The sequence below is a fragment of the Platalea leucorodia genome, assembly GCF_965183815.1.
Source record: "Platalea leucorodia genome assembly, chromosome: Z".
Taxonomy (NCBI): domain Eukaryota; kingdom Metazoa; phylum Chordata; class Aves; order Pelecaniformes; family Threskiornithidae; genus Platalea; species Platalea leucorodia.
The window spans coordinates 76,769,094-76,791,635 of NC_138858.1; the positions used below are offsets into that span (position 1 = coordinate 76,769,094).

Genomic DNA, 22,542 nt, shown 5'->3' on the forward strand with positions numbered 1-22,542 from the left:
GGTTGGTGTGCTGAGGAGACAAAGAGGAAGAGCTAAGTTAATGCCAGTGAATTTTTTTTCCTAGCTTTCCAAAGTGACTATAGGGTGTGCAGTTTAAAATTGGAGTATTTTGTTCCACCTGTATTTCCACCTTTACTGTAATTGTATCATTCTTTCCTCTGGCAGGTCTTTCATGAGTGTTTCCTGGAACCGTGCCACAACAATGGGACATGCAAACAGTTGGGAAGTGGATATATTTGCATATGCCCACTTGGATATACAGGTAAAAAATTGAGAAGCAGGTGGAGGAGCTAACATGTCTCCATGCTGTTAACATGAGCAAGCATAAAGGGGCAAAACATTTCAGTGCAAGAGTATAGCCTAACTAATCGGAATAGCCATCACAGATTTACCATATGTAAGTATCAAGAAAAGAAATAGTTCCTCATGTTCTTGCTGAATTATATATTGTTTGGCAGAAAAGGATTTTGAATGGGGTTTGTTTTAGTGGAGTTAGTAGATTTGAAAATCCTATCACTTGGCAATATTTATGATTAGCAAATCTGGAAATTTGCACTCTAAACAGCTAATTCCACCACATCTGCCTGTACTCCTCTTCACTGTTAGCTTCCCAGTTGCTGGGAGAGAAGATAATAAACCTGAGTGCCTGGTAATGTATGCAATTAATCAGTCATATTTCCCTACATTAAGTAGTCATGACTTCTATCTTGCTGAACAGGATCAAATTGTGTCTCTCTGTTCTCAGTCCTTTATTTTGCATTCTAGGCTTGAAATGTGAAACAGAAGTTGATGAGTGTAAATCATCTCCTTGTCGCAACAATGGAATGTGCAAAGATGGCATTGGGACCTTTGTTTGCCATTGTCAACCAGGCTATTCAGGTAATTTGTTTCACTTCATAGCTCTTCTTCAGACAGGCATTGTTTCTGTGCCAAGTAGATAACACAAAACACAAGGGCTGTATGATTTCACATCCGTGGGATGATAACAGGAAAGCAAACTGATCTACAGGTTAGAGTAAGGTTCTACTGTATGTGGATAGGTTTTGCAATAAAAGGATGAGCATTCAAGGACAGTCGCTGTGCATGTTTGTGCATGTATGCTTCTGGTTTGTGACATTTCTGGTCTGAAAAAAAAAAAAAGGAATGAAGTTTAGGGAATTAGTAAGTACTCACAGCGAAACTACTTGGGAGACTGAATGTGGCCTGACTAGACAAAGCATTTATGCAGTTGCTTTACTGCAGCCCTATAAGTAAGGGAGAGGGCTTTTTCTTATCTTTTTTCTCAGTCTTTTTGACTCTGACCTGCATGTATGTTGAAGGTATTGAAGTATGTGGGGAAACTGACATGCTTGAGTGCTTTGCCAAAACAGCACCTACTTTCTAAATATTGAAATAAACTATTGAGGAGATAATTTTGTGTAATTAAAAAAAAGGCCTGGTGTTTTCCACCAGAAATGGTTTCCCTTATTTTTCATGTTTATGGCTATACATGTATTGACAGCAACACTTGCTGGATATTTTTTAAACTTTATAAAGACGCACCATGGACTTCACATCCCAGCATCTAAATAACACAGATGATCTCTGTAGATGTTTGTAGTAGTGCAGTCAAACATGGAATTATATCACCTGATCTCACTAGCCTTCTGTTATGCAAGCAGTATGGTGCAGTTCTGTCTTCCTTCAGTCACTGCAGCATGCAGACCTTGAATATGTCTTGATCATGCCTTGTATCCCTTTGATACAAAAATTCATGGATGCTTCTCCTCACAGTCTGAATCCCCCCAAGGGAGAAACGGAGTATTCAGAGAGTCCCTGAAATGAAACTCAATAGCAACGAAGTTACTATTAAGCAGGTATTCTTTATTGCAGCGCTGGGCAGCACTGGGCATTCTCCACCATGAGTGCTCCACCGATTTGGTGGACTTTCAGAGATTATACACTATAAAATCCTACATATTCACAGGATTTCCGAGAAATCATTTACATAAACATGAGATCTCCTGGAGCTTATTAACATATGCAAATGTCCGATCTGCATGCGCAGTCGTCTCCCGTGGTGGTCTTCAGGTGGTCTTTGGGGGTCTTCAGATGAAGGCTCGTAGTCTTCTTCACTGTGTTCACTGATTGACCTTTGCTTCTGCACAAACTCAGTCCTAGGATCACGTAAATGGTGTCCTTCAAGGCTGTTGTCATTCTTTTGTGACCTCCTATCTTCCATGTATTTGTTCTCCCAAGGCCCAGTTGTCTGGGATGGGATTATCCCGGAGCCCCCTTATCTTACAACCATTCTAACTACTCCCTAAATCACAAAGGCCTTTCTTTTGTTTAGTTAAGTGACTAAGATATTTAAATATCCTCCTTGCCCCTAGGCTTTCAGGAGGCATTTTGATGCAGTGGCTTTGTCTATCTTGGCTTTAACCCTTTCATTCCCCCCTTTTCTTTAAACTTTGTAAATTTCTTTACAAAGGTCTTAAGTTTTCATATTTTATCACCTTAGGCAAGGCCCAAACTCTCATAGCCAATTTCTTCAGCTTATACCACAAAAGGCAATTGACAACTGTTAGTATAATAACAAACACCAATAATATCAAGAGTGGGTGGGCTAGAACATTCAAAGTTTTCTCTGCAGAGGGTGAGTATCCCAAAAGATATCCCACCAATGATGGGCGATATCATCTTTAATTTGACTAGACAGTCCAATAAGTTTGTCCTTAGTTATTATTGGTTCAAGATTTTGTTTAATTTTTCCAGAGATATGTTTGCACGACTTATATTTAAGCCAAAACATTGCCACTTGTTCTTCTGTATATGCGATCACATAAAAGGAGTGATTAGGTGATATTCTTCAACTACCTGATGAGTTATGAGTCACTAAACACACACGTCTGGCATTAATTTCTACAAACATTTCAAACACATCAGGAGACAGGATCATCCATTTGCAATTGTTAACAGAATGTTCTAATAAGCATAGTTCATATAATTGAGACTGTTGTCCACATAAGATACTGTCAGAGGTGGTTTCACAAAGATCTAAATCATATGTTTGTCTCAGGTAGTGGCAAAGATTTTTCAGGAATTATACTTGTTCCGCAGCTCGTCTTGCCTCGTAATCAACCCATTTCTTTCCCACTTCCCTGTCAGTGTTACCTTTCTGATGCCCTTTGCAGTGCATAATCGCCACTGCTGATGGAAGTTGTACAGCATCTAAAAGTCGTAAAATTATATCAGCATGTTTTATACCTTTCCCTTGAGAAGTTAAAAGTCCTCGTTCCAAATTGCTCCATGGGCATGGACTACACCAAAGGCATATTTTGAATCTGTCCAAATATTTACTTGCAGCCCTTCAGCCAGCTGCAACGCTCTCACTAGGGCAATTATTTCAGCTCGTTGTGCAGATGTACCCTTAGGGAGTGACTTTGCTTCCACCAGTCGGTCTGTGGTGGTTCCAGCATATCCTGCCATCCGAACTCCATTCTTTATGAAACTGCTCCCATCAGTATACCAGGTTCGGTCGGCTTCTTCCAGCAGCTCCTCCTTCAAGTCTGGTGTGCTTGCGTATACAGTTTCAATAGTTTCTATACAATCAGGCACGACAGTCTCCATTTCCTGTTTATCGCTTATGATTTCTATATCATCTAAAACGGAGGTTACAGTGTGGGAAGTGTGCACAATCATCTTTCGTCCCAAAGTAAATTTTCAAGCTTCTTGGATAATCAAAACAACGGCAGCCACTGCCCGAAGGCATCCCGGCCATCCTTTGCTTACTTCATCCAATTGTTTAGAGAAGTATGCTACAGCTCGTTTATAAGGACCCAGCTTCTGGGCCAGAATTCCCAGAGCCGCTCCTTGCCTTTCACAGGAGAACAGCCAGAAAGGTTTCGTTACATCTGGTAGGCCCAAAGCTGGAGCCTTCATTAGCTCCAGTTTCGCTTCCTTGAATGCCCTCTTAGCTTCATCAGTCCATATTAATTGTGTCTGGCTATTTTCAACAGTTCATATAGAGGTTTAGCCAAAAGTCCATAATTATAGATCCATAATCAGCACCAACCTGTCATTTCCCAAAAAGTTCGAAGCTCTTTTACCGTGGTCGGTTCTGGAGTTCTGCAGATAGCTTCCTTTCGGTCATTCCCGAGTTGTCTTTGTCCCTTAGAAATCACGAATCCCAGGTATATTACTTCCTTCTTCAAGATTTGGGCTTTCTGTAATGAGACTCAGTAACCACTTAATCCCAGAAAATTCAACAAGCTCACAGTCCATTCCTTACACTCTTCATCCTTTTCTGTGGCTATTAAGATATCATCCACATATTGCAAAAGAATCCCATTTCCTGGGGGCCTCTTCCAGGTCGCTAATTCCTTAGCTAATTGATTTCCAAAAATGGTAGGGCTGTTTTTAAATCCTTGGGGTAACACTGTCCAGGTCGGTTGGGTTTTTCGTCCTGTATCAGGGTTTTCCCATTCAAAGGCAAATAAATTGCAGTTTTCTGGAGCCAAGGTAAGGCAAAAGAATGCATCCTTTAAATCTAACACAGTAAACCATTCATAGGTTTCCTTTAAAGCAGTCAGCAGAGTATATGGGTTTGCCACTACCGGATACAAATTGTCAACTATTCATTACCCGCAAATCTTGCACCAATCAATAAGTTTTGCCAACAGGCTTTTTGACGGGCAAAATGGGAGTGTTATATTCTGAAGAGTATTCAATTAATAGTCCAAATTTTATAAACTCTTCTATAATACTTTTTACCCCTCGCCTATCTTCCAATTTCAAGGGGTATTGCTTTATCTTAACAGTTTAACAACAACCAATTCAGCATTTTTAGCCTTTCCAGGTATTCCTGAGGCCCATGCTCCTGGGTATACCTGGTCTTTTATTTCTTGTATAATTTCTTCTTCTCTAATTTGGGGTTCAGTAAGAACCAAGCTTAAAATTCCAATGTGATTTTTGTCTGGTATTTTAAATTCAATTTCCCCATTTCTAAATTTTATTTTGGGATTTGGTTGTTCTAATAGGTCCCTTCCCAGTAATGGTCTAGGAGCCCCAGGCAGGTAGAGAAATTCGTGAATCCCCACACTCTTCCCAATTCTAAATTTTAATGGTTTCAAGAAAAAAGCTTTTTCAACCTGCCCAGTTGCTCCCACAACACTAACATTTTGTTTACTTATAGGTAACAAGGTTTGATTCAATATAGAGAATGTGGCTAACGCAGCCACTATCTCCTTTCCCAGTTTCCTTCTGTCCTCCCCCTCCCCATTCCGATATACTCTCCATGCTTCCTCCAGCAACTTTTCTAAATTCCTTATATCTGGTTCCCTAAGTTTCTGAAGTTTCTTTCTGGTATCATTAGTGGATTGTCCCAGAAACAGAAATACCAACTGCTGTGTGGCAGCTTCTGACTCCGGTGCCATAGTAGTAAATCTTCTCACAGCAGCCCGTAAGCGATCTAAAAACTCCGTGGGCGTTTCAGTCTGCCCCTGCTTGATCGCATACAGAGCAGACCAGTTAACTGCCTTTGGGATCACATGTTCTATTCCCAGTTTGATCCAGGTTCGGTATCGTTGCAAGAAACGGTACTGAGCTGGATCATTAGGGTCCCAACCCGGGTCCCTGGAGGGCACAGGATCTTCAGCTCTGCCGTGTAACACTCGTCCCTCAATCTGTGTTTCTACATGAGCTCGGGCTGCCTTTAAAAAAAACATATCCGCATACATAGCTTCGTCCCATTTTCCCTCCCTCCTTAAAAATAACAGGAGTTGCAGCAAGGCGTTATACTTCAGAGTCCCATTCAAAGGCCACTTTTCTTCATCATCTAATTTATACAATGGCCATCACTGATTACAATACTTAGAGTTTTCTTATTCACATTTCCTCCAGGAGGACCCCCTATGTCCTTCCAGTGATATAAAATGCAACCTAATGGAGATTTCTTTGCTATCTCTTTACTTTGCTGTGACCCTTCCATTTTATTGGTCCCAGTTCTCTCCTGTATTCCCGCAGTACCTTAACAGTTAGTTCCACGGTCCACACTTTACCACTTAGAGGGTTACAGAATTACTGTTTTACATCCTTCAACCTTTTTCTTTCCCTTTGTCCGTCTCCGGCCGTTTCCCTCGCGGGACGACGAAACCGCGGATCAGGACTCCGCACTCGCTTCGTACTAAGAGTACGTCTCATTCACACACGCGCAGGACAGTATACACACTTTTGATGGCAAAACACTCAAATACCAAGTACGTCTTATTCACACACGCGCAGGACAGTATAGACACTTTTGACAACAAAAATGCTCACATACCAATACAATGAACAAAAGTCCTAAAAGCAAACACAGATCAACTACTTGTCCTTATAACATGCCAAACACAATCCCAAAATCAAATAACCGAGTTCCAAAGCCAAGATCCAATATACCCAAATGCAAGAGTTCCAAATGAGCACCGAAGTGCTCCCAGATGGGCACCGAAGTGCCCCCAGCGTATACCTTTAAGGCGCTAGCAGCCCGGTATACTCCACCAAGCGTGAACCACTCACGGCTTACAGGGGTTTCCGACAGATGACTAGTCCCAAACCAAATTTAAGAAAGAATACCTTTTTCCGAAGACGGTCCTTGTCTGCTCCCGCAGCGATCCGATTGAGGCAAGGAGTCCCTCCGGAAATTTTCCGGGGGTACCCTAGGGAGTCCCGTTCTCAACGGGTCCTGCAGCCGAGCAGAGAGCGTCCCATCTGGGTCGCCAAAACTGATACAAAAATTCACGGATGCTTCTCCTCACAGTCTGAATCCCCCCAAGGGAGAAACGGAGTATTCAGAGAGTCCCTGAAATGAAACTCAATAGCAACGAAGTTACTATTAAGCAGGTATTCTTTATTGCAGCGCTGGGCAGCACTGGGCATTCTCCACCATGAGTGCTCCACCGATTTGGTGGACTTTCAGAGATTATACACTATAAAATCCTACATATTCACAGGATTTCCGAGAAATCATTTACATAAACATGAGATCTCCTGGAGCTTATTAACATATGCAAATGTCCGATCTGCATGCGCAGTCGTCTCCCGTGGTGGTCTTCAGGTGGTCTTTGGGGGTCTTCAGATGAAGGCTCGTAGTCTTCTTCACTGTGTTCACTGATTGACCTTTGCTTCTGCACAAACTCAGTCCTAGGATCACGTAAATGGTGTCCTTCAAGGCTGTTGTCATTCTTTTGTGACCTCCTATCTTCCATGTATTTGTTCTCCCAAGGCCCAGTTGTCTGGGATGGGATTATCCCGGAGCCCCCTTATCTTACAACCATTCTAACTACTCCCTAAATCACAAAGGCCTTTCTTTTGTTTAGTTAAGTGACTAAGATATTTAAATATCCTCCTTGCCCCTAGGCTTTCAGGAGGCATTTTGATGCAGTGGCTTTGTCTATCTTGGCTTTAACCCTTTCACCTTGCTGTTTGAAGGTCTCTTGTGTGAGGAAGACATAAATGAATGTAGCTCCAGTCCGTGTTTGAATGGAGCCCGCTGTGTTGATGGCAAGAACAGTTACCGCTGCACTTGTGCAAAAGGATTCACAGGTACACCTTTTTCTGTTAAAGTCAGCCTTCGCTCTTTCTGACCAAAAAAGATGTCTTCCTACCCTGTCCAAACTATTTCAATCTCATTGCTATCTATTACATATATTATATGTTGACATGGATGTACTAGATTCCCTAGGTCCATGTAATCTCTCAGGGTCCCTGTAGTGTAAGTGCGGCTTCAGAAGGATTTACTAAGTGGTCAGTCTTCTATTCCTAATTTTGCCATGGACTCACTGTGTGATGTTAAGGAAAGAATAAGGACATTCACATGGGTGCAAATTGTTATTTTTAATTCTATTTAAAAATAAAAAATACTGTAACAGTAGACAAGATGGTCTATATTAAAACTACTCCCCATCCCTATACTCAGTTTTCTACTGCTTTCATAGATTTCTGTAGCAACTAGATATATCTGTCGATTATCATGTAGCCAAAGAGCTCCACTATAAAATCACACGCAGTTTCTTCAGTCTTAGTGCTTGTAACATAGAGCCTCTTTCACAGCAGAAGTCCCAGAATCATGTTTTTCTGGCTTTCATGTTTCTCCTTAGAGTTAAGGTTCCAGCTAAATATCTTTTGTAGCAGCTTTTTATAAGTTGCTCAGAATGGTTTCTCAGGTGATTTCCTGATTGAGCCCAAATTACTCCCCAAATGGGCAATATCTGTTTAAATTCCCCACAGCTTGCTGAGTGTTAATTTCTATGACTGCAAAGATGGTTCCTGCAATTCTTCTGTGACCACTTAACCTCCATTAATGGGGTAAATCTCAAACTTACATGGCTACCCTGGTGTTTGCTGTTTCCCAGAAGATTGGCAACAGTCCTTAAAAAAACAGAGTTAGTAATCTTCTTTCTTAGGTTAATTCAAAGCGGAGCTGTGACTTTGTTCTTCTCTTCTCAGGTGTTTACTGTGAAACGGAGGTCAATGAATGCCTTTCAAACCCGTGTCTTAATAGGGCTATTTGTGAAGATCGAGTTGGCAGTTTCTCCTGCAAGTGCCTCCCAGGTTTTAGTGGTGTCTTGTGTGAAAGAAACATCGATGAGTGTCTCAGCAGACCCTGTAGGAATGGAGCTACGTGCAGAGATGGTATCAACAGCTTCAGGTGAAAAACAGATGATTGATGTAATACAATGTGGAAAGTCAGATATGTTGTGGTGCTTCAGCCTTCTTTGATTTCAGCAAGGCATTTGGCAGCCTGATCCAACATAAATGGTCCCCTTATGCACACTAAAGGAGATTTTAAAAGGCAAGAAAATAAATCCTAGTTTCCTCACTCTTAAAAAATTAGAAGGTAGACAGTGAAGAAAATATGCAGAGTTTGTAGTGTAAGCATGGTAGGACTGCATGGTTTTAATATTGATCTTCAAAAGAAATCCACTTTCCCAAGCTTCAAGGGCTTGTCTTGCCTTCCACTAGAAAAACAGGTGGTGACCAGTGATGTACCTGATAATATTACATTCCTATAGCCTGCAAGACAGGGATAGCTGTACATATTGAGAATACAGAGATTAAAATACAAATACCAGTGGAATCTTCCAAATATTTCTTTTCATGTTTTAGCGTATCTGAACTCAGATCACAAGTTACAAATACCAACAGCAGTGTCATATCCTAGATCACTGTAGAGACAGAGAGTTTGACCAGCTGTTACTGTCTGGGTTTAGTAACTCTTTCCCTCCTGAAAGCCTCAGAAGTTTTGGTGCCTTTCAAACACCTTGGTTTTCCAAGTACCAGAGGTTTTGGTGCCTTTCTACTGCCTTGGTTTTCCCTCAGTATAAGCATATATGCCTGAAAAGTCAAATACCTCTTGTCTATAATTCTGTGGACTCTAGAAGGCATGGTTCACTCAGGGGAATGCAATGATTGTCCCTCCCAATTTCATATGAAGAAACACAGATACTACCAAAATAAATATATTTTTAAATATATATTACCAAAATAAAGCTCCATTAATTCTGTAGTGTCTCTTATGTTGATTTTTTTTTTCAGTATATACCATTCCCATTGGTGGAGCTGGCCTCACAGCCAGCATTTCTTCTCACGATAGCAGCCACCTGTGAAGTGTGCTTCTCTTTTCTTCTGTAGGTGTCTGTGTGTGACAGGGTACACAGGACTAAACTGTGAAGTGAACATCAATGACTGTGACTCCAGTCCCTGCTTAAACCAAGCCACCTGTGTGGATGCCTTGAACTCGTACGTTTGTAAATGTCCTCCTGGCTTTACAGGCAGCAGGTGTGAAACAGGTACACAGGACCAAGTGTCAGAAAAAGGTGGCTTGACTGAGTCTCTGGGCAAGATTTGCACTGGCTGGGCTGATTTCATACAGCTTCCCCAGAAAGCAGCTAGGGTGGTGGGACTCTGAGAGGCTGAGCGGAGCCTGTGTGACTGCAGTGTTAGTAAATGTAATTGCAGACAAGTAACAACATGTGTGCTATGTCATATTTATATTCATTTATCTTTTCTAAGGCACAGTTCTATCTTTTTAATACCTAGTAGGTCTATCAAGTTTAATTTGTATTTGCTCTGTGTATCATAGTTAATTAGCTCTTTCTGTTTCTTGTATTACATGTAGGGCTTTGCATCACAGAGTTTGAGATTAGTATGAGGTAATCTCAGTTTTAGAAGTTAAGGCATCAAGTTCCCTATGTCCAAAAGGGCATCAAGTTCCCTATGGTTAGGCAAAATGGGTCACACCTCATCCAACTTCCTGGATGATGCTGGAGTTAGGCCACGCAACCACGAGGCTCAAATCCATTTGTCTTCTATCCACTCCATGAAAATTATAAAGTGTTAACACTAGTAGCTGGTGAACCTTTAAACAGAAGCTGAAGAACCCATGTTGATTTTACAGAGACAGTAGAGGACATACAGGTCATTTAGACCTACCATCCTATGTCTGAGTTTAACAACACCCAGCTTTCAGGAGAGCTCCACTCGGTACATTTACATGTAGTATCCTTGTAAAGCATGTCACTCTGCATTGACGAGCAGCACAGAAATGCTGTTCCATACCAGTACAGTGTATTTCAGTTAAGTCCAGAGCAGATTTTTTTTTTTTTTAATCTTGACTCTTGTGCATAAAATGGAACCAGCTGATCATTTCTCTTTGGGTTGTTGGATGGCAGATGGATACATCATTTCATTGACAGAACACTGAAAAGCAAGGTTCATGTTCATTGTTTGTTCGATAATCAGCTTCTTTTCCAGTCATTTTTCTTCAGATCCTGTGTGTTTTCTAGCCTTGGAAAGCTCTGAATCCTGTCCGATGTTAGACTGCTATACATTCTTTCTACCTCTGATCAATTTAAAGTGAATAATTTTTGTACATGGGCTGTGTTCCATTTTATTGCATTTGCTTAGAATCCATTTGATTCTTTTTCTGGGTTTTCAGGAACGTAGCTCTGAAAACTCTTTGTCTTTGTTGCAGAACAGTCCTCTGGTTTCAATCTTGATTTTGAAGTGTCTGGTATCTATGGATACGTCATGCTTGATGGTGTTTTCCCATCTCTTGGTGACATCACCTGTACATTCTGGATGAAATCCACTGACAGCACAAACTATGGGACTCCGATTTCTTATGCAGTGGAGAATGGAAGTGATAATGCATTTCTTCTGACTGATTACAATGGGTAAATCACAGTTCTGCTTTTCCGTAGCTTACAGATGTCTTGAATTGATAAAGAAAGCATAGAGCAGAAGTCTGAATATCAGCTTTGCCTACTTTGGGGTAGAAAAATTTGCATTCAAAGTCCGTAACTGGAGTTGCCTCTTTGTTTTGTTTTTCTCCTTGCTTTGTTTCCTTCACTTTTTGCCAAATAGGTGAGTAATGGCAAGAAAGAGTGAAGTTTAGAAAGCGGGATATTTTTGTCTGGCCTACATTTACATCATATATAAATGACACATTGAGACAATGACTGGATAAAATGGAGCTCAGCTCTTAGAGTACTTGTAGTGTGACTCCAAAAGCAGGGATGGACCCAAGGGGCAGTTTAAGAATGCAGCCATTACTTGAGTCTTCACGTTTTAGTACAAAAGCACATTACTTATCTCACCATGCTTTGCATATGATAACCATAACTTCCAAGTTCTCTGAGAGAGATATCTTGTATGATGGTCTTTGAAGGAAGATTTCTTGTATGATGTAGACACTGTTACCTCGTTTGGCAAATAATAACATTTCTTTGAGTCGTGTGGGACAGGCCATGGTTTTAGAGTTGCTGCATGCAACTGAGTATGCCTTCATCTTCCTTCCATGCAGCTGGGTTCTTTATGTAAATGGGAAAGAGAGGATCACAGACTGTCCTTCAGTGAACGATGGTAACTGGCATCACATTGCAGTCACATGGACATGCACAGATGGGACATGGAAAGTGTACATCGATGGAAAACTGTCTGATGGAGGCAGTGGGCTGTCTGTTGGCTCAAAAATCCCTGGTATGCTTTATTTATATTACACCAGATCTGTTGCCTTCATTCTGTTTTTATTGCAAAATTTGCTATGCCTGCAAGGAAATGTTTATTTTTGTGTTTTTAGTATGTTTTCACATTTTCAAGATTTATGCAGGGCTCATGTTTGCTATTCTTGTTCATGACAACAGTTCCCTCACTCGGCCTTGCTGAAGACAAAGTGCACATTTCTAGAGTAAACTAGTAGGTAACTTGTTTTGGGGGTGACAGAGTTTAGTCCAAAAAGGAGCCTGTGCTGAGCTGATTTTGGAATGGCTTTGTGACAATAGGTTTCTCACACAACAAACAAGTTTAACTGGCATTTCCCTTATAAATGTGTGCTCAGAGTTGATTGAATTAGCCTTCTCCTGTTACTTTCAGACATCTTTTTGAAGTTATGTTTCCATTTTTTCCTAACAAGCTGGGTTTTGCTGCTTCGTTTTTTCCTGTGATCAGCGGTCTTTCTAGTAATATCAGAAGGCATGAAAGAGATACCTTCATCACTGAAGAGCTGTGAAATGCCTGACGTTAGATTGCTGCAAAGAGATTTGGTTTTGATAGTGTTTTCATACTGCGACCATCCAAATTTACATAGAGTTTTAAAAAACTATCCATATTAAAAAAAAAAAAGCAATAGTGAAGCATTTTAGTCTGTGTACCTTATGCTTGCCCCTGTCTTTCCCAATTACATCCGTATTGCCTCCAGAGACAACACCTAAGGAAGTGTGCAGTCTCCATTACTTTTTGCCCTTGTCCACATACCCTGTGACATACAAAATGCATGTCCACATCATCCATGCTACTGGTCGAAGAGAGAAAATTTAACTTGTATGGCATGTCAGAACATTGACTGTCTAATCACCAATGTGCTTCTGAGGGTTTTGAATCAAATTTGTTTTACCTGACTTTCTAAGCTTTTGTTTAAAGCAGAAAGTGCAAATTAGCACTGTAGAATATGCCCCACCTGCTCAAAACTGCATTTTGCATTGCTCTGAATATGCTTCAAATACTGAGCTAGAAGTGGTCTCTTAGAGCCAATACCATTCCTGAAGCAGCCATGTAAAGTTTCTGTTCTGATCAGCATGAGTTTAGCATTAATGAGTATTTGAGAGTCACTTCCAAATTGTTACGCTGACTTACCTCAGTCTAGCATAAGGCTTCCCAGAGGTTTGCTGAGAGAATTTGTTGAAGGTGGCTGGTCTCCTGCATTACAAGATCTTAGTAACACAGGGTAGCACACGTTTTGTTTCGATTAGTTTTTAGTCTTCGTATGGGGATCCCTGCTGTAAGGCTTGATTTCCTATCCCTGTTCTAATTCTCCCTGAGTTTAGGTGGTGGTGCACTTGTACTGGGTCAAGAGCAAGATCAGAAAGGAGAAGGATTCAACCCAGCTGAATCTTTTGTGGGCTCCATCAGCCAGCTCAACATTTGGGACCATGTCTTGTCTCCACAGCAGGTAAGTCCTTACTGCAGTGTTTGAGCACAGGGCTCTGAGCGTAGGATGAACATTTGCAAAGGCATTCAAAGTCAGCCCATTGGATAGACCTCTGTTCCCACAGAAGTCAGTGGGGACCAGATGAAGCTCTGGTTTAGGATAATAAGCTTAGTGTAGTAAGCGGAGTAACTTTAAGCAAAACTAGGTGTGGTAAATCAACACTGAGTCACCTTCTATTTTGACTGAGCCTTTCTGTATTATGTAGTTTTGAAAGAGAAATAAAGGCATACACGAAAGCTAGCAGTCCTGTTAGAAGCGGGAGAAAACCAAACGAAACAAGCTCAGGGCTTGCTTTACAGATTACAGTTCCCTCATCCTGCTGTGTGAAGGCACCGGTAGAACTTCAGAGGGGAGGCATCAGAATTTCTCTCAATGCGTTAGACACTATGAAAAATCTGAGCTATATAGTCCCAGGAAAAGTCTGAATGGGCAGCATAACTGAATATTAGGCTACTTTTATTCAGGTACCAAAATAAAGGTTTGGCACTAAATATTCACAGAGTTAAAGTATTAGTATAGATCAAAAGATGTCTCCAAGGACAGTGATCCCTCAACTTCTCTGGGAGACAAGCTTCAGTGCTCAGTTATCCTCAGAGTGAAATTTTTTTCTTTATATCTAGTTGGAACATCCCCTTTCCATTTATGACTGCTGTTTCTGTCTCCCACTTTGCACTGCTGGGAAGAGCCTGACTGTATACTTGATTACCTCCCCATAGGTACTGGGGGCTGCTGCTAGGTGTCCCCAAAGCTGTCTCTGCTCCAGGCTGAACCAGCCTTGGTCCCACAGCCTCTTCTCACAGGGCAAATGCTCCAGCGCATCACCTTTTTGATGCCCTCCCCTGAACTTGCTCCAGCTGGTCAATGTCTTTCTTGTACTGAGGAGTCCAAAGTGGAATGCAATATTCCAGATGTGGTCTAGTAAGCACTGAGAAGAGGGAATAATCCCTTCCTTGGTTTTCTGGTTGTGACCCTATTCACACAGCCAAGGGTGCTGTTTTTCCTTATTATTGGCAGGGCACACAGCTGGCCAATACTCAGCTCACCGCCTGCCAGAGCCCCTAGGTCCTTTTCCACAGAGCTGTTCCCCTTCCAGGCTTTCCCCAGCCTGTATCGTTCAGAGGTTTTTTCCTTCCCATTTGTTCTTGTTGAATTTCTTGAGGTCTGTGTTGGCCCATTCCTCCAGCCTGTCAAGGTCCCAGTGGATGCAGCTCTGTCCTTGAGCATACTGACTGGGCCTCCGAGTTTGATATTGTCTGCAAACCTGATGGCAGTGTGCTCCATCACCACTTCCTGGTCATTCGTACTTCAATCCTGAAGGTCAGAAATGGTGGAACTGTTGGTAACAGTTGAACAGCAAGGTCTAATGTTCAAAGTTAGATGCATTTCCTGGGGGAAGGGTCTTTGGATTAAAAGATTTTGCTCTTCTCCTCGTGTTTTTTTAAGGTTTTACCACTATGTGGTGGTTTATTACTGTTTGTTATCCATGATCCAAATAAGAAATAACAAAATGAACAGAAAATAGAAATAAAGTAAAATCTTTGCTTCCAGCATCCAGATGTCTCCTCTGCTTCTTTCTCCTTTTCTTTGCTACTTTGGCTTTCTGCTAGGTTCAGAACTGCCCAGCAATCTGCTACTGTTCTTGGCTTTTGGGGTCACCAATTGTTGCATTGCCAAGTCAAATCTTCAGGTTTTTGTTCACTAGCAGTTTTGCAGCTGATAAGTATACACGTGATTTTACAGGACACACCAGTGAAGAGATTAAGTGTGATTTTCTGAGTCTTTCTCAGTAGTCGCCTGTCTTTAATGACAAGCTTGATTGAATTCCCATTTGCTTCAAATGCAATACAGTTAGGACAAGGAAGAAAATCCTGCCCTTCATTTTTGATATCCATATTATTCATCTGAAAAGACAGATGTGAGACCAGACAGGGAGCTGAGCCAAGTAAGCTTCCTATAAAATTTTTATCTCATTCATTTCAGAGCTTAGGATAGTAAATCACTATCATTATCTGTTATTATCAGTTTTGTTGTGGCCAGCTGGAACTGCTCAGTAAGTCTTACCTTCCTGTACTCAGCTATAAAGGAAAGCAGGGTGACAGAATATGTTGCCCAGTGAATAACGTAAACACAAAGTCCACTCTTTAAGACTTTTCTTTGTGTACTTTAGTTGCTCATCCACTTGCACATTAATTTTGTGTAGGTAAACCAACAGTCTGGTTGTTTTGTTGCTGAGTAGACAGCAGTAGAAATATGAGTTGTCTATATGGGACTGTGAGGTCCTTTCTGGCCCTCCATTCTCCATCATGTGGCTTGGAAGGGCTAATTCCTAAGCATGTCTTTCCCACACTGGAAATTTTTCCCTGCAGATTCCTTGCAGTTTCTTTGCAGCCCTTAGCCTACTGTTGAAGTGAGATCTTTGAAATAGCCTCAGAATAAACAGAGCAGGTTGCTCTCTTCTCCTGCTAAGCTGACTCTAGAAGAGTCCGATCCACCTCACTGGTGTTCAGGGTAGGGAGAAAGTGAGAATAATTCAGTCTGAGGTTCATGGTGTACGTTCCTTTCTCACAAAGACAGACAGTATAGCACATTATTCTTGATAGTTGATTTCATCCACTGGAGACTTGACAGAAGCCAGTCACCCATCTGAGAAAGGCACTTTCCCAACTGTTTGGCATGAACTGGGCACACCTGTGCTTTCTAACCAGCTAGCTGTGCCCTGAAGCCATCCTGCATGTATTGTGTGGGTAGGCTGGCTGTGCTGAGAGGTACACAGCCCACTGGGCTGCTCATCTTTGCTCTTCTTAATTCATTTTTTGATGCTGCTGAAGGAAACATTCCGTTCTCCCTGCCAGGGAATTACTGGAATGACCCTCCAGCACAGAAGAGCCAAAGAGTAGGAAGTACTCTCAGTAGCCTAATTACTAACATGTTCTCTTAATTGAATAACCATCTTTTCTCCATAGACCACTTCCCTCTCTGATATCTTAAAAGAAGAGGAAATCCTTAATTATCCCGTTACTGCACATTTATCCTCCTCAGGGCACATATGTTTTTTTTCAGCAGTTCCATGCTGAGATATGATTGCATCTGTCCTGATAGGGAGAAATGTAATGGGGAGTACTGTACCAATAATATACCTTAGTCCCAGTCACCTTCTGGGACTATGTTTCCTTTCTGTTCCTGGAGTTCTAGTGGACAAAGGCAATACAGAGTGAATCCAAAGCTCTGGTCTTTTATTTGCAGTTTTAAAACACTTTCATGTAGCAGAAATCTCCCTAAGCATCCAATGGAACTAGACGGCCTTCTTTTTTACAAATGTTAGGGTCGGGACATCTGAGCTCATTCTAAGGGACCACTGTGGAATATTTATGTGACATCCCATCATGAAGGGTCTGTCTGTGTATTCTTACTATTGCATATAATTTACACTGGTGTCTGAATAGCTGTACCATCTGGCGTTGTAGTCCCCGAGTTCCTTTTATTGGTGGCCAGATAGAAATATAATAATGTTACTATGTTTAATAGATTCTCAGAGTCACGGTGAAGAAGTAGAAATATTTTTACCTTATTGAAATATTTTTTTTTACATTAAAATACAATACTGAAACAACTGAAGGATTTCCATTGGCTTTTCAATTTCTTGTAGTAAGAATGCAAAAGAAATCCCTAGTGATGCCATTAAAGGAGTTATGTTTTAAATGGAAAACTTTTCCATCAAAGATATTGTCATGGTTTAACCCCAGCTAGCAACTAAGCCCCACACAGCTGCTTGCTCACTCCCCCACCGGTGGGATGGGGGAGAGAATTGGAAGGGGAAAACTCGTGGGTTGAGATAAGAACAGTTTAATAACTAAAGTAAAGTAAAAAATAGAACAGTAGTAATAGTAATAATAACAATAATAATAAAAACAAATAATAATAATACAATAGTAATACAAAGCAAGTGATACACTGTACAATTGCTCACCACCCGCTAACAGATGCCCAGCACATCCCCCAAGCAGCGCTCATTGTCCCCCAGCCAACTCCCCCAGTTTATATACTGAGCATGATGTCATATGGTATGGAATAGCCCCTTGGCCAGTCTGGGTCAGCTGTCCTGGCTGTGGCCCCTCCTTGCACGTGGCAGAGCACGGGAAGCTGAAAAATCCTTGACCAGTGTGAGCGCCACTTAGCAACTACATAGCACTGCTCAGCAAGAACCAAAGCTCAGTGTGTTATCGACATTGTTCTCATCCTAAACCCGAAACACAGCACCATACTCGATACCAAGAAGAAAATTAACTATCCCAGCTGAAACCAGGGCAGATATTTGACCAGATCTGCTCTCATGATATTAATCTGCTGTTGATCTAACAGTGTGTTCCTTTCTTTCTCCTCTCCTTAGTTTGCCTATATAATTCTTGTTTCAGTACATGGTTAGTTATGGCTCTGTCGTGCTTTGTTTGAAGTCAATGCCAGTACTGGTGTTAGTATGGGTGTGGGTAGGCCTTGCCTGCAGTGTTTTGAAGGGCCTACTGCATTGAATTCACAAAACTCTTGCCCTGGAAACAACAAATTGCTTTATTAAACTGCTTCTTTTTGTGTTTCTGTTCCTTAAACGTGGTGCAGTGCTATCAGAGTTTGTGGAGTGCAAATCTTCAACATTAAGTTCCTCTTGGCTCATATTTGACATTTTTATGCAAATACATCAAGTTTTCTCTTCAGGTTGCATTTTCATACCTGCCTTTTTCTGTGACATAGATACATTTTTCCTTCATGCTAACAAATGCAATTGTGCTTCCAGAACTATGTTTTATACTTTGCTTGTGTGACAAGAATTCCTTAAGGTATTGCCTCAGTACATGCCTGTCCACAGCTAGCTGGCTTTTAAGTACAGAATAATAAGTAGTTCAGCCAGAAGCTTCTTGTGCTAAAAAGTATGAACATCGCTTATTCAATGATTTGTTCTAGTGTTGCATGCAGACACGGAAGGAATATTTTTTTTACATTCTTTTCCTACATGGCCCTTAAACAGCACCTAATCAACTGTTTTAAATCCGTAGGTAAAATCTCTGGCTACATCCTGTCCAGAAGAACTCCAAAAAGGAAATGTACTAGCCTGGCCAGATTTCCTGCCAGGAGTTGTTGGAAGAGTGAAGATAGATTACAAGAGTATATTTTGTGCTGGTTAGAACTTTATTTCCTAGAACCCTTTTTTTCTGAACAATATTATAAGACTCTTTTATGAGGTCAAATATGCTAGCTTGCAGCCTTTGCCCTACTAACCTTGAATAAATTATTTCAATAATTTGACAGTTAGAACATTCAGTCCTTCATTCCTTGAATTCCAGGGTTTTGTAACAAAAGTTAATTAGAATCTCTGACAGAGATTTATTGTTTCCTGAATTGAGATGGGGAAAGAGTGAAGATGGTGTTGGGTCAGAAAGAAATTTTTCTTGTCTTTTATTCTAAAAAGAATTGGATGGTATTAAAATACCTACTGCCTCCTCACCTCTTTTCCTACAGATCCCTTTTCTGATGTTATATGTTGATGATTCTCAAAACCCTTTGAACCCAAGCAGGATGTAGCATACATAACACTTCCCAAAGCTTTCTCCTGGATAAACTTATACAGGATCAAACGATCAGTTAACAAATTTATTTGTTTCAGCGCATAGTTGTATCTCTTACTGTATGCATATATTTTGTCCACAGACTGTCCGTCTTTGCAAGGATCCATACCACATCTGCGGGCCTCCTCTGCTGATTTAAAGCCAGGGTCAAAAGTGAGCCTTTCCTGTGACCCAGGCTTCCAGATAGTGGGAAACTCTGTTCAACACTGCCTTAACCTGGGACAGTGGACACGGCCTTTTCCCCGCTGTGAAAGTGAGTTGTCTCAGTAGGCTGGCAGGATTAGAAAACCCTAGCTTTTATTTCGACCCTATAACTATTCATGGCCTGTTTATCCCTGCAGCTATGATGCACTTGAATCCATCCATGTTACAGCATATACATACATGCTTAAAAACTAAACTCATGTTTTACTGAGCAGGAGCTACACCATGCTTGGATTCTGCCACTTTTTCAGTCAATTTCTAATGCCCATGGCAGAAGTGAGTCTGTTTGGATCAGCAATCTGATACCCTTAACTTTCCTCCGCAGTGGCATGAGGAGTGTGGAAGATGCACAGGAAATGCTAGAATATCTCTGTGATTTTTAAGTGTCACCAAGAACGTCTGGTTTGAAGTAAAAGCCTTGCCATTAGTATGTTATAGAGTAATTTCTTTAAAGGCAGCAGATATTTCTGTCAGAAATTGAAAGTGCTCCAAGACTTACACAATTTCTTCTAAGAAACTGGGCTGTATACATTCAGGTTGCCAAGGTTCTTCGATTCCTGCCTTCTCCTTTCCTTTGGTTCTCTGCTGTGACTGCACATGTGACTGCAGTTGCATGTGTTGAAGCTGACCATATTTTTCATTTCAGCAGAATAGTAAATTAGCTCCAGAAGTAGGTATTGCATGATCCCAAAATTGATCAGTAGTTTGGGGAAAATCATCAAATTCATTAAAAATACCTTAAAAACAGTTTGATCTAGATTTGATGCGATTTTCGTGTCTTCCTCTTTATTCAGTTGTTCATAGCACAAATCCAGGATCTGTCTCTTCTTCGGCCTAAAGAATAGCATGAATGTGAGGATTTACCCAAAAGCAAGTCCTGCTGGGCACAGTGTAAGTTCACTGGCAGAGACAGCTTTGCCCTTGGTGTGTTACCAGTGACAAGCCACCAGAATCCTGTTAGTGCTGTCATTTGATTTCTCTGTATTGGGCCAGGCAGTTTTACCTGTTGAGCACAGAGCTCAGACAGAACAGGGTTGACCTGCCATAAACATGCTGAGTGGATGAGGGCCAGACTCACCCGCTGGCCTTTCTCAGCTTGTTCCACAATTACCTGATGAATGAAAGAGGGTTGAAGATAGCTATTTTCTGCATAAAGAACTACAGGGTTTGTAGTGGAAGGTGTGGTACAGAAAAGGTTCTATTGACTGAATCAGGCTCATTGTAATCACTGCCTTCACCCACCAGGATCCTTTTGCTCTTCCTGCTACCAAAGACCCCCAAAACCACAGTTCCCCATCCCCTGACAGCCTGTCTTTGTTACAGGCTTTTCAGTTCTGTCGCTCTACAGCAAGTACTTGGCTTGCATTACCACGGGCTCTAAACACTTCACAGTGTCTTACTGTATGATCCTTGCACGTGGCTGGGGAGCAAGAAGTTGCTACAATCCAGGTAGCTAGAAAGATGAGCTGTGTAGCTATTGGAATAAGTTCATGTCATCTTGATTGAAATGAAGATGCACAGAAGCAGTTCTGCTAGAATAAACAGCAACCTCCGGCAGGCAGGTACAGTGATGCCTTCTGCTGGCATAGCTGGGATCAGAAGGGCTTATTTACTATAGCCAAAGTCAAAGTGATGCCCAGGGTTGTGTGTGAGGTCAGTTCCAATCTCTCCATCATTCTTGCACTCCCTGGTCTCAGACCAGTGCTGTAACCTCTTAGCAGTAATCTGTTAGCTAGTTTTGCAGTGTTCAAACACAGTAACATTGAACTTGTTTTTCAGTGAAGGGAAATAACAGGAATGTCTATGGAGGCAAACTGACTTTTCCTTTTTCCTTAAAACTCACCAAGAATCATTGATTATCAGGGGAAGTGTCCTGTGACTGAAGGGCATCTGCTCAGATCTTAGTGCCCACAAAACAAGACCCTCCACCAGACTTGAAATCAATTAGCTACCTCAGAAAAGGTCTGGGTCCTCTTGCGGATGGGATTCCACAGTTGCAAAGAAAAAAATCTCTGGTGGTGGCTCTCATGTGGAATTATTCTGAAGTTGGTCTGTGTCCATTCTGCTAACGTCTGTGCCCTCTTTTCACTCATGTTGCAGGAATCAGCTGTGGAGTGCCTCCACCTTTAGAAAATGGATTTTATTCAGCTGAGGACTTTTTTGCTGGCAGTACCGTTACCTATCACTGCAACAATGGCTACTATTTGTTGGGCGACTCCAGAATGTTGTGCCTGGACAACGGGAACTGGAACAGCATTTCACCATCTTGCCTTGGTGAGATGTGCCATACATGTGGCTGCATGGGCTGGTGATCTTGCACTTCTCCTGTGCCCTTGGGTTTGGGTGGGATTTCATTCTGAAATTTTGAAGGCTGACCAGAGACTCAAAATTCACACTCCAAAATATTCACAGTTCTGAAATACCATGCTTAGCATTATGTGAAACCAAAACTACATTCTGGCACCTTTCTCTGTCAGTTCTCTTGTATGCCCCACACCCTATATTTATCAAACATATATAAATTTATACATGTTCCTTTTCTGGGTTAAGTAAAGGTGGCCTGTACACCTTGGCAAAGGCCAGTAAATTAATGTCTTAAATGGGAATTTAGGTAACGCATCATGATCCAAGCCCCATACATCCCTACACACTATCATACCCTACCTATTGAGTCACCCTTCCATGCAAGCTTTTGTGTCCACAGGCCTGTATCCAGTCTGGGTCCAGGTCCCATGATAGAGAAAGAGAAGAAATCAGTTTATTAATAGTCAATCAATCAATACAATTACAATTCATTAATACATTATGATCTTACAATAGTCTGTGCCTGACTTGTAAAAATATGCACAATATCTACAGATGAGAATAGTGCCCGATTTGATAAATGACCGGCAACTTCTTCCTCTCAGGAACCAGAGAGTCCCAGTTCTTTCAATAGTTCGTAGTTGCCTTGGTACCATTCTTCATAAGCCTGCATTGCACTTTCAGCCTCTCTCCTTCCAGGTTCATTTAGCCCTGGAGTCCTTGCATTCTTTGCTTCTAACCTGTGCATTTCCCTGTGCTTCACAGAATCGTAGAATCATAGAATACCAGGCTGGAAGGGACCTCAAGGATCATCTGGTCCAACCTTTCTAGGCAAGAGCACAATCTAGATGAGATGGCCCAGCACCCTGTCCAGCTGAGTCTTAAAAGTGTCCAGTGTAGCAGAGTCAACCG

At 41.5% G+C, this 22,542-nt stretch overlaps 1 protein-coding gene across 1 annotated transcript in view; it reads left to right on the plus strand.

Annotated features, from left to right (window-relative positions):
* The window catches only part of SVEP1 (sushi, von Willebrand factor type A, EGF and pentraxin domain containing 1), a gene marked incomplete at its 5' end in the record, with an annotated part of 139,828 nt that overhangs the window by 73,349 nt on the left and 43,937 nt on the right, over positions 1 to 22,542 (plus strand). The window contains 11 exons of the mRNA XM_082335984.1: positions 166 to 262; positions 766 to 879; positions 7,450 to 7,563; positions 8,467 to 8,668; positions 9,652 to 9,809; positions 10,994 to 11,195; positions 11,825 to 12,000; positions 13,344 to 13,468; positions 18,553 to 18,676; positions 19,205 to 19,375; positions 21,427 to 21,600. Coding sequence (XP_082192110.1) covers positions 166 to 262; positions 766 to 879; positions 7,450 to 7,563; positions 8,467 to 8,668; positions 9,652 to 9,809; positions 10,994 to 11,195; positions 11,825 to 12,000; positions 13,344 to 13,468; positions 18,553 to 18,676; positions 19,205 to 19,375; positions 21,427 to 21,600 — 1,657 coding nt within the window. The remainder of the gene's footprint in view (positions 1 to 165; positions 263 to 765; positions 880 to 7,449; positions 7,564 to 8,466; positions 8,669 to 9,651; positions 9,810 to 10,993; positions 11,196 to 11,824; positions 12,001 to 13,343; positions 13,469 to 18,552; positions 18,677 to 19,204; positions 19,376 to 21,426; positions 21,601 to 22,542) is intronic.